Source organism: Musca domestica, unplaced genomic scaffold (genome assembly GCF_030504385.1).
Source record: "Musca domestica strain aabys unplaced genomic scaffold, Musca_domestica.polishedcontigs.V.1.1 29, whole genome shotgun sequence".
NCBI lineage: Eukaryota > Metazoa > Arthropoda > Insecta > Diptera > Muscidae > Musca > Musca domestica.
The window spans coordinates 6,135,141-6,148,107 of NW_026712296.1; the positions used below are offsets into that span (position 1 = coordinate 6,135,141).

The following is a 12,967-nucleotide window of genomic DNA, read 5'->3' on the forward strand; positions in this document are numbered from 1 at the left end:
TTGTTTTTTCATTTCATTCATATTTTACCTCATGTGGGGGAGGTACCAGATGGAGTGGACGGATATTGTCCATCTCAGAAAGCGATCTAAGCTTGAAAATAATATTACTATGTACCAAGTTTAGTTAGCTCCCTTCGACAGTTAACAGACAGACGGACTAACACCCCTAGATCGACTCCAAATGTCCTGAAACGAAATTTTGTCCAAAGGAACCTAGGGTGTAAAATCGTTATTTCGATGAGGCACGTTTGCCCGCATTAAAAGATATATGTATGTACCCTGTAGCCTGAGGTTATAAAAAAATATTATGTCCGAAGTTTAAAGAGAACTGGGGAATTTTTTAGAATTTTATAAAAGTTATCACTGTTACTCATTATATATGTGGATATGATACCAGAAGGAATGGTGTGCGAAAGCTGATTCCAATCTTACTAGGTCCAATGATCGCTTCTGAAATAAAATTGATAAAAATATTAGCATTGAAGTTAGTTTGTTGGCGTTCGAATCATAAACGATTTAATTTATTTGCTACAAATAGTAGAATACAACTTCAGAATCGTCTAACAATTAATACATATTTGGTCTAGCAATATAAGTATGGAATGTTTTTAAAACCCCACTTCGCCATTGAAATTGATGTGTTCATATCGCCAACGTTAATAACGTTTATTAAACCACAATCATTGAGTCGGAGGTGAAAGCCTTTTCCTATTACTCCGATTGCTCTCATAGCTATTTTTTCAACTTGATAAATAAAAAGAAATTTGTTCTGGCTTATAAAGCGGTTCTCAACAGTCTTCGTTGTTTTAGCAAAAGTACTCAAACCAAGGTATCCTTCGTACCTAATCACAGCAATATGAGCGTCCTTTGCCTCTATTGGATCCCTTGAATGCACTTGTTTACAAAATAAATATTTATTCGTTATGGAAAATCAAAGACACAAGTGTGTGAATGTGCGTGTATGTATGTGCCTGCACATAAACAAAGACCTCACATACACTTTGTTCGATGACAAACAAAGAAGATACAAAGCATAAGAGGAAAGACACATAAAGGACTGCCATGCCTTAGCATAACCATTGGTTAACAAAGCACATTTATTATACCAATAAGGGGGTCCAAGGATAATAAAAATGAACATTCGTTGCCGAACATAAAAGCCATAAATTGGAATAAAGGCATAGTTGGAAAACAATAGCAGTATCTGCCAAAGATGTGAACCATTTCTTGAGGGTGCTAAACACGAATGATACAAAGTAAATTTTTTGCCATACTCTGTTGTGTTCCCAAATAGTAATTTATGAACAATGAAATATAGGGCCTGTTCTGATTCTGAAATGACAAGGAACGAATTTACAGTAGTATTTAAACACATGAGGATATGAAATAAAAAATTTGTGTTCAATTATATTGATAATTTTTTAAAGGTCTTTTAAAGACCATAGAGAACAAAGTTTCAAAATAATGTTAACAATTCAATTTTAGGGACCTGGATACCGAATTAGATACATATTCTAACTGGTTTTTTTATGAATATTGAATCACTTTATCTCGTTCAGAATCGCACATTCCTGATTAGAATTGGGTAGGTTTTTAACGGTTTGAGATATTTTCGTGTGTTTTACATTTTCTTTAATACATATTTCATGAAAAAACAGCTTTCGTGATATTTGAGGCCAAAGTCTAGATTTTGTTATTCTTCTTAAAATTCGAATTATTATCAGGGGTTTGATAATTTAAATATTTTGTAAAAAAATAACAAGCAAAAAAAGCTATAAATTTGAATATTTGAATATCCTCCAATATTTGGAACGAATTTGTCAATTTTCAAAAAAAAAAAAATAAAATCCGTTAAAAATTCTGTTAAAAAGGGTCTAAACGACGACATAGGCAACTTTTGGCATTAGCTATTATAATATTCAAATGCGAAACTTAAAACAAATCGGTGAATAATGTAGCTAAAATCATCAAAATACCGTATATAGGGAGGTACCGGTATATGGTGGCTATACGAAGAGATGAATCTGCATATTAACTTTTTCTATGGGGGCTATACTAAAATATGGACATGTACAGACAATTTTCTGCCATTACGAACTTCAAATACCAATTCGAAACAATTCCAGAGAATAATGTCGCTAAAATCAACAAAGTACCGAATATCGGGAGGCACCGTTTTATGAGGGCTATACGAAGACGTGGGCCTACACAGACAATTTTCTGTCTTAGGCTGTAGTATCCATTAGGAACTTCAAATACCAAATTTGAAACATTTCCGGCGAATAATGTCGCCCCTATACCAAAATGTGGGCCCACATGGCCCATTTTCAATACTAAAAGCCCTGCAGACATAATATACATTTGAGTAAAATTTTATCAACCTACTTCATTTCGTTCGGAAACTTGAGTGATTTCCACAGACGGACGGACATCGCTAAATCGACATTGAATGCTGATCAAGAATATGTATACTTTGTGGGGTCTAAAATGTATATTTCGAGGTATTACAAACGGCATGACAAACTGAATATACTCCCCATACTATGGTGGAGTATATAAAAAAGTCATAAGTTTTTCGAAAGATATCTACCCTCGACATTTAATTACTCAATTTTGTATACCGCTCTCGGGAGGCGACATATCCTAAACATTACAATACCTGATGTTTAAAGAGAACTGAGGAATAATTTCGCATTTTATAAAAGTTTTGATCATTATTCATTATATTCGTCGTTAAAGTACCAGAGGGAGGGATATGCGAAAACTGATTCCACATTTTTTACTGGGGTCAATGACTCCTTCTGATCTGAGTTTCATACAAATATTACCACCATATATCATATGTCAAATACAGCTCAGAAATACTTTTACCAAAGTTTATCGAAGTAGGCTCAGATTTGGATACAGCTGCCACACATATAACTTTGTCAGATTTCAGGTTTATTGTGCACCAAATGGTTTATATCAACTCAAATGAATAGATTTTTTCATATTTAACCGAATTTTGTAGCAATGTTATATGGTATAAGAGATAAAAACGTCTCCTTCAAATTTGGTAAAAATACTTTCAGATTTGAACATAACTCTCATGTATTAGTTTCCTTTGAAACCAAATTATAACTGCTCTAAAGCCACGATAATAAACTACTTCTCATAAATTCCCAATATAAACATTTTTATACCCTACACCACATAGTGGTAAGGGTATTATGTCTTTGTGCATTTGTTTGTAACATGGAGAAGGAAACGAGATAGACCCATAGTTACTTTTGAGAACCTTCATAGAATCACTTTCTGAGTCGATTTATGCATGTCAGTCCGTCTGTCCGTCCGTCCGTCTGACCATGTATTCTTGTGAACAAAATGCAGGTCGCATTTATTATCCGATTGAGATGAAATTTTCAAAACAATATTTTTTTGGCCCAAGGACGAACCCTATTGAAATTGGTGAGAATCGGATCAAATTTAGATATAGCTCCCATATATATCTTCATCCGATTTCCGGTTAAATGTGCACCAAATGTCCACTATCAGTCCAAATTACCTGAATTTTGGCACACCCAACCGAGTTCGGCCTAGAAGCAAGTATATCAAATTTTGAGAAAATCGGTTCAGATATAGCTATAGCTCCCATATATATCTTTCATCCGATTTGATCTTTAAGTCCCTCACATTCCTACTATGCACTCCACAACCGTGACATTTGGTACCAGGTATTAGATGGAGCACAGGAATAGCAGTTTTAAATTTTACCGAAATCGGCTCAGATTTGGATATAGCTCCCATATATATCTTCATCCGATTTCGGGTGATTGACCACCAAATGGCCGTAATAGCATCAATTTTGGCAAATCCGACCGAAACCAGCTTAGAAGCAAGTACACCAATTTTAGCAAAAATCGGTTCAGATATAGATATAGCTCCCATATATATCTTCATCCGATTTCGTGTTAATTGTGCATCAAATGGCCAATATCAGCCCAAATGGCATGAATTTTCGTACATAAGACCGAATTCAGTCTAGAAGCTAATACGTCAAATTTGGAGAAACCCGGTTCAGAGATAGCTATAATTCGTAAAATGCACGATAGAATTAGATAGATTTTGATTTTGTACCAAATATCTCATAGAGCTCTGAAATGCCCTGTATAAACCTTTTTACGAGAGCTCTACTAAATATGCATAGTGGTGTAGGGTATCATATAGTCGGCCCCGCCCGACTTTTGAGCTTTCCTTAATGGTTGTTACTGGAGCTCTACTAAATATGCATAGTGATGTTGGATATGACGTAGTCGGCCCGCCCGACTTTTTACCTTCCTTGAGCCTTTGTAGGGGAGATACCAAAAAGAGTGGACCGATACTTTCGATTTTTACTCGTGCTCTAACATCGACGAATTTATGGAACTATGCTCAGTTTGATGCAAATCGAACCTCTATTTCAAATATTACGAGGGTTATTTTTATTCAAAAATTTTACCTCTTGTGGTACAAAAAGGACTGATCCAAGACTCAGGTCATTTTTCTTTTCCTTAACATTTACAATGATTTAATTCATGTGCGTAAAATTTAAATTTTAAAAAAAGGACTTGTTTCAAAAAAAAAAAAAAAAAAATGAAAGACAAGTAATTGCAAATAAACATATCTGCAACATATGTATTTGTATCGCTTTTACCGAAAGGATACACAGCAACAATTGATATAACCGTCAAGCAAATATGGGTAAGGGAGAAATGATTAAATGCCAGAAAAGCTGATGTTGGTTTTTCACAAGGAAATCGCCAACATCCTCTGTGTGCTGCAGTTTTTTACGATTCCTTTCTCTTTCATTTTTTTATTATTATTTTTTTACAATAATGGCAAACCACGACGACAGTAAAGAATTTAAAACTCGATCTCCTCCCAAGACCACCTTATATCTTTTTGCATGTATCACATGTTATGTATGATATGTGTGTTCGTGTTGTTTATTAATGTTTTATTTTGCAATGCATATTTTAGGGCTTAGCACAATCTGGCGCCTGGGCATGTTTCGATGAATTCAATCGGATCGAATTGGAGGTATTGTCAGTTGTTGCTCAACAGATATTAACGATACAACGAGCCATTGGCAGGAAAGTGGTGCGTTTCTTTTTTGAGGATACAATGCTGCGTTTGGATCCGACTTGTTCGATATTCATTACAATGAATCCGGGGTAAGTTTAACGCACAAACAAAAACACCAAATGGATGCTTCAGGATATTGGCGTACAAATAGTGAAGCAACAATACCAATGATATAAAAAAATGAAAAAAAAAAACAACGTTTGTAGACAACCTTTTGTTAAAGCTTGCCATCGTCTTTATGCAAGGAAGATAAAAATGTTACTGAAGAAAAATCTGTTGTTGTTTTGTGTATTGTGTTTTTTTATTACTGGTCTTACTGTCATTTAGTTTATTCTCAAGCAATTTATTTCCGCCTAATGCATGGGATTATAATCGTGAAAACGTAACGTTAGTTTATCACTGTATTTGTATCACATACTATTGCCTTCTACCTTGTCTATTACCCTAGCAACTGCAAAGTTCCCTATTTATAGGTCAAAAGTTGTGATCTTTAGAGCGATTGTAAAATTAAAAAAAAAACAATATTTTTGTTTCATTTTTCTTCAAATTAACATCGAAATATATCTCTTGGAGATACGACGTTCGGAATACTGTTTGGAGGTGTTACATACACATAGTGATGCAGCCGAATTTATACCGTATCATCGCCTCGAATGGAGAAGGTCTCCACTTTCGCATTCTGTTTAATTCGAACTTTTATATATAAAATTAGCTGAACCCGGTGCGCTCCGCTATCACTTTTGTTTTCATATACATTCAAAATGTCCAGATTTCATTGGAATTGGAGAAATATAACGTGTTCGGTGCATCTGCATATATCCAAATCTAAACCGATTTCAATAGAATATGACAAATTTATTTTTGTTCCAAACTCCGTTAAACATTCCAAATATCATTAAAATTTGAGATCCATAGCATGTTTGGTGCATCAAATACATAATATTGACCGAAAATGTGTATGAGAGCTATATCCAAATCTGAATCGATTTCAATATAATTTGGCAAATTCATTTTATGGCGAAATTCTATCACACCTTCCAAATTTTATTGAAATTGGGGGTGAGATGAAAAGACTGCAACCAACTTCAGACTACTGTCATTCCCAAGCCACTCGTCCGAAAGCTGTTAAAATTATTCCATTGACAGCTCATTATATTGTTTACAAGCGTACAAAAGCATTTTGGTGAGAATTTTTCGGATTGTGTGAGTGTGTTCTTTCTTTATATTTGACTGGAAAACCACAAGTGCCTATCGTTTGAGCTCTCCAGCATTTTAATGTGAATAAATCTTTTGTGTCTCTTACCATCGCTCGTTACCGTGATACTGGTAGCATAGCCCGACATCAAGGAACTGGACGGAAGAAAACAACAACATCAGCAGAAATGGGTCAAAAAGTAAAAAAGCGACTTGATCGAAAAATGGCTCGTGAGCTGAATATATCAAAATATTCCATTCTGCAAATATTGAAAAATGAAGAACTTACGCCGCAACAGAAAGAAAATAGACTCAAAAGAGCTAAAGAGTTGCTTCGCTTGGCTGAAAGTGGAGAACTACCGAATTTGGTTTTGTCCGATGAGAAAACATTCGTTGTCCAGCAGTTTGTAAACAAACAAAATGATCATTTTTACTTGCCAAAGAGGTCACCTTCGGTTGGCCACCAGAACTCAAGGTCCGACCATGGTGATGGTGCGGCCGCCATAACATCCGATTGTCGCCCTCCGCTCGTATTAATCGACCGTGGCATCAGAATAAATGCCGAATATTATCGCAAAAATATTCTGGAGGGTGTATTAAAGCCTTGGGCACGCAAACATTTTGGCCGTAAAGCCTGGACATTCCAACAGGACTCAACACCATCACACTCAGCGCGCGCCACCCAAGTATGGTTACAAAATGCGGTTCCTCTCTTCATATCCCGCCACCAAAATCTCCGGATAGCAATCCGTTGGAATATTGTGTCTGGAGTATTTTGAAAAGCAAGGTTGACACTAAAAAATACTAAAGTGTCGATCACCTCAAGCAAGTGCGTCGCCGGGAATGGGTCAACATTCGGGCATCGTGTGACGGTTTCATTAGACGTTGGAAGGTGACTGCAATCTAAACTTATTCTAAAATTTGATGCTATTTCCGACATTTTTTGCTTTCACTCAATAAAATTTAAAAAAATAATGTATAAATCATGGCGTTTGACTTTGTTGCAGTTTTTATCACACCCTATATTGCGTGTTTGGAGCATCAAATACATGAAATCGACCGAAAGAATATATGGAAGCTATATCCAAATTTGAACCAATTTCAATATAATTTGACAGATTTATTTATGTTTCAAATTCCGTTACACATTCCAAATTTAGAGGCTATATCTGTAAAAATCAATAGATATGTACATATAAAATCAAAAATTTTTTTTGGAGGTGCCTTCGATTCTAATGCTATATATCCATTTCCAGATGGAATTTCAAAAATTTATATAGCCCACTTGACAATTTTCAAGAAAATCTGTTCAGCGGTTTTCGAGTCCATAAATTACGAAGAAACAATCAAATGTACAAACATTTCCCTCTTTTATAGATATAACATATCGACTGATGTAGCCTTTAAATATTGATGATGTACCAAATACTCCAGAAAATTATAAGTCCGAATTACTAGAGCTAGTTTCACTCTATACTCGAACTCGAGCTGCAGTACTTCTGCTAGTAGAAAAAAAATTAGTATATTACATTTTTCTTTGGCATTCGAATAAGAGAGAGTACGCCGTGCTCGATTTCGATTGGTATGAGCCACAATGTACCTATCAATTATTTTATGATCATACAAAAAGGGGTTTGATAATATCCGCATCAACACCGTCGATTTTCGCATTGCCTCTTATTTAGCTATACTTGTAGCGGCACACTGTTCGTTTCATCACTGAGTCTTCTTTCATTACATCTTCTTATTTCATTCGTTTTGAAATTCCATGCAACTGCAACGGGTCCATGTTTTAAGTGTTGGATGTCTAAATGTTGATACAGCAGTTTGTTTTGTTGTATCCAAGTTTTTCCGCTTGTTGGCAATGTTTTTCTTTGTGTTGTTAGCGGTTAACAAACAATGTTTTCGTTTCTTCCTTGACTTTTTTTCATAGCATCGCAATTCCAATTTTATGTTTCTTCCTCTTGTTTTGCCATCGTCAGCCTTTTCGAAGTAAAAGAAAAAATGAATGAATGGAAGGGAAGAAATCTAGTCTTTGAATTGATATGCCTTGTTATTTTCCTAATCCCCCTCCATCTCTACAGCTCTTTTCATGATGCGAAATGTATAACACCAATAGGTTGGTGCAGTCTTTTTTATCCATTTTAGTTGGATTAATGTACATACAAACATACCTACATAGCTATATTTGTGTAATAACTGCTCAAGAGATATCTTAAATTATAAATTCTGGAGTTTTACTTTAAACGTTTAATCAGAACAGTGTTGCGATTCTGTGAGTTTTTTAATAAATTGCATGTATTTGTGGCGAACAAAAAAAAAAAAAAAAAAAAAAAAAAAAAAAAAAAACATCTATTATCTAATTTAGAAGGACACATATTGGTATAAATTGAATTTAATTTAATCTCTAGGAAATTCCTAAAATCTGCTTCCTATAACATGTTATACAGGCTTGTAAATATTCGATTTGCATTCTTGATTGTCGAAAGACACTGAATTGAATTAGTTAGTGAATTGGTAGTGTTCCAAAAATCGCCACTTAAAGGTTTCCCTCCAATACACAGTATGGAGGGTATATTAAGTTCGCCATTCCGTTTGTAACTCATCGAAATAATAATTTCAGACCTAACAAAGTACATATATTCTTGATCCACGTCAAATTCTAAGACGAAAGATGGGAAACTAAAATGTTGTAGAGAACAGACTTTTGTCTGCAGGCAGGCCATGTTCGAAGATGGGCTATATCGGTATAAGATATCGTATAGTCCCCATACAACGGTAACCCCCAATATTCGGTATTTCGTATTTGAAGTTCAACGTATAACGAAAAATTTTCTATGCAGACCCAATATAACGCTGCCTCCTGATATTCGATATTTTGATGATTTTAGCGACATTCTAATCGGAATTATTTCAAAGTTCCTAATAGATACGAATGACTAAAAATTGCATAGGCTGATCCTCGTCTCCGTATAGCCCCCATAAGACGGTTTTCCTATAAAGGGTATTTTTCGACGATTTTGTTTTTTTACATTTTGCAAGTTCCTTCCAAATAGTGAAGGGTATTAAAAGTTCAGTCCGGGCGAGTTTTTTATTTCTAATAATAATCTTGATTTACAATATTTTTATACTCTGAAATTGGAGATAAATGGTCAAAATTTAGACATACCTCCCATGTATAACTTGGTTTGATTTGTCCATTATTGTGCACCAAACGTGTAATATAGGCCCCTATACCGGCAGCTTTAACTTTTTTGGATATTTTTGTCACAATTTGTAAACTGGGAGTAGGTATGAAACATCTTTGCAGATAACTGTTCATAGAGGTCCTAGTTATGGTATGGACCCCATATAACTATACTAAATGGAGGTACAATATTTCGATGATTTATGTAACAGTTTTCACTGGAATTGTTTAAAAGATTGAATTAGATATCATAATGAGAAACATTTGGAATTTGAATTTCGTAATGGGTACTACTTCCTGTGAAAAAAGAAGTATAGCCCCCATATAAGGTAATGTAATTTTATGATATTAGCCACATTTTTCAATGGAATTATGTAAAACTTAGTATTTGGAGTTCGTAATAGGTACCACCTTCTTTGGCTGATAATTGGCTGCATAGGTCTACGGTTAAGTGTGGGCCCCATATAACTGTACCTCCAGATTTTTGGTATTTTGATGGTTTGTGTCACCAATCACAGGAATAGTTTCAAATTTGATAATTGGGGTTTGTAATGGGTGCTATCTCCTATGACAGAAAATTTGGACATCTTCGCATTTGGACATCTTCGATAATGTTGTTAAACTTTTCAAGAAACCATAAAGTGGGTAAGGCCATGGGGGCGCCTATATAGACAAATAACAAAATAAATAAATATTGGTGGGTACCGTTATATGTGTGAACTTGTATATATATATATATATATATATATATATATATATATATATATATATATATATATATATATATATATATATATATATATATATGTATATATATATATATATATATATATATATATATATATATATATATATATATATATATATATATATATACAAGTTCACACATATAACGGTACCCACCAATATTTATTATTTTGATAATCCTTGTCACATTTACCCACGAAATTGTTTCAAATTTGTTATTTGTCTATATAGGCGCCCCCATGTAACGGCCTTACCCACTTTATGGTTTCTTGAAAAGTTTAACAACATTATCGAAACGGTCTTATTGGTATTTGTAGTTTAGAACACATTTGAATTTTGATAATTTTATATAAGTTTTTTTTACCCAATGTTGGAGTGTATTAAAAGTTTGACCCGGGCGATCTGAATGTTTTTTATACACTCCACATTGAAAAAGTCGTAGAACCCATAAAGTATATATATTCATAATCCGCTTAAAATTCTAAGTCAATTTAACGATGTCCGTATGTCTGTCTGTTGAAATCAAGATACAGCCCACCTTATTTAAAGTTGACACAACAATATGTATTATGCCTAGGATGATTGATATTGCAAATCAGATATATCGGTCCATCGGTCTAAAAATTGGTATTTGTAGTTCATAATGGGTTATAGCTCCGGTAGCAGAACATTGAATAATTAAGTCCACGTTTTCGTATAGCGCACATACAACGATAGCCACAGAAATTCGGTATTTTGATAATCATTGTTACATTTTCACACGAAATTGTTTCAAATTTTAGACTGGCAATTGTTATCTATTGCCTTGAATCCTTGAAGTATAACATTGTCTATAGATGTTCCCGTTTTGGTACGGCCCACACACAACGGCCTCACCCACTTTATGGTTTGAATTCAGATACACGTTTGAATTCAGATACACGATTGAATTCAGATACTTTTAAATATAAATGTTTTCGTTACACAAAGGTAGAGGGTAATAAAAGTTCGGCTCAGCCGAACGAATATATTTTTCACGCCGAATTCAAACGAAACGTTAGATTTGTGTTAGCCTTGATGATATTTGTTTTCAAGGTCTACTTTTTTATAAAGATTTTTGTCCAGACTTTATAGTTATTTCGCTTTGGCCTGTGTCTTTTATCTTTTTTTTATACCCTACACCACATAGTGGTAAGGGTATTATGTCTTTGTGCATTTGTTTGTAACATGGAGAAGGAAACGAGATAGACCCATAGTTACTTTTGAGAACCTTCATAGAATCACTTTCTGAGTCGATTTATGCATGTCAGTCCGTCTGTCCGTCCGTCCGTCCGTCTGTCCATGTATTCTTGTGAACAAAATGCAGGTCGCATTTATTATCCGATTGAGATGAAATTTTCCAAACAATATTTCTTTGGCCCAAGGACAAGGACAAGGAAATTGGTGAGAATCGGATCAAATTTAGATATAGCTCCCATATATATCTTCATCCGATCTCGGGTTAAATGTGCACCAAATATCCACTATCAGTCCAAATTACCTGAATTTTGGCACACCCAACCGAGTTCGGCCTAGAAGCAAGTATATCAAATTTGGAGAAAATCGGTTCAGATATAGCTATAGCTCCCATATATATCTTTCATCCGATTTGATCTTTAAGTTCCTCACATTCCTACTATGCACTCCACAACCGTGATATTTGGTACCAGGTATTAGATGGAGCACAGAAATAGCTGTTTTATTGAAATCGGTTCAGATTTGGATATAGCTCCCATATATATCTTCATCCGATTTCAGGTTAATTGACCACCAAATGACCAATATCAGCCCAAATGGCCCGAATTTTGGCACATGTGACCGAGATTAGCCTTAAAGCAAATACAACAAATTTCAGAAACAGTTATAGCTCCCATATATATCTTCATCCGATTTCGGGTTAAATGTGCACCAAATGTCCACTATCAGTCCAAATTACCTGAATTTTGGCACACCCAACCAAGTTCGGCCTAGAAGCAAGTATATCAAAAATCGGTTCAGATATAGCTATAGCTCCCATATATATCTTTCATCTGATTTGGTGTTTAAGCCTCTCACATTCGTAATATGCACTCCACAAGAATGATATTTGGTACCAGATATAAGATGTAGCCCAGAAATAGATGTTTGTAATTTTATCGAAATCGGTTCAGATTTGGATATAGCTCCCATATATATCTTCATCCGATTTCGGGTTAATTGTGCACCAAATGGCCGATATAAGTCCAAATGGACTGAATTTTAGTACATCGGACCAAATTCAGCCTAGAAGCAAGTATATCAAATTTAGTGAAAATCGGTTCAGATATAAATATAGCAACCATATATATGTTTCATCCGATTTAGAATTTTAGTCCCATACATTCGTAATATTCACTCCACAACCGTGATATTTGGTACCAGGTATTAGATGGAGCACAGGAATAGCTGTTTTAAATTTTATCGAAATCGGTTCAGATTTGGATATAGCTCTCATATATATCTTCATCCGATTTCGGGTTAAATGTGTACAAAATGGTCAATATCCGCCCAAATCACCAGTCTAGAAGAAGAAGAAGAATACGTAAAATTTGGAGAAACCCGGTTCAGAGATAGCTATAGTTCGTAAAATGCACGATAGAATTAGATAGATTTTGATTTTGTACCAAATATCTCATAGAGCTCTGAAATGCCCTGTATAAACCTTTTTACGAGAGCTATCATATAGTCGGCCCCGCCCGA

General features: G+C 34.7%; 1 protein-coding gene across 1 annotated transcript in view; it reads left to right on the forward strand.

The window, feature by feature from the left end:
- The window catches only part of LOC101896759 (dynein axonemal heavy chain 3), a 204,434-nt gene that overhangs the window by 60,916 nt on the left and 130,551 nt on the right, over positions 1 to 12,967 (forward strand). Inside the window, exon 30 of the mRNA XM_059124418.1 lies at positions 4,999 to 5,192. Within this exon, the coding sequence (XP_058980401.1) occupies positions 4,999 to 5,192 (194 nt within the window). The remainder of the gene's footprint in view (positions 1 to 4,998; positions 5,193 to 12,967) is intronic.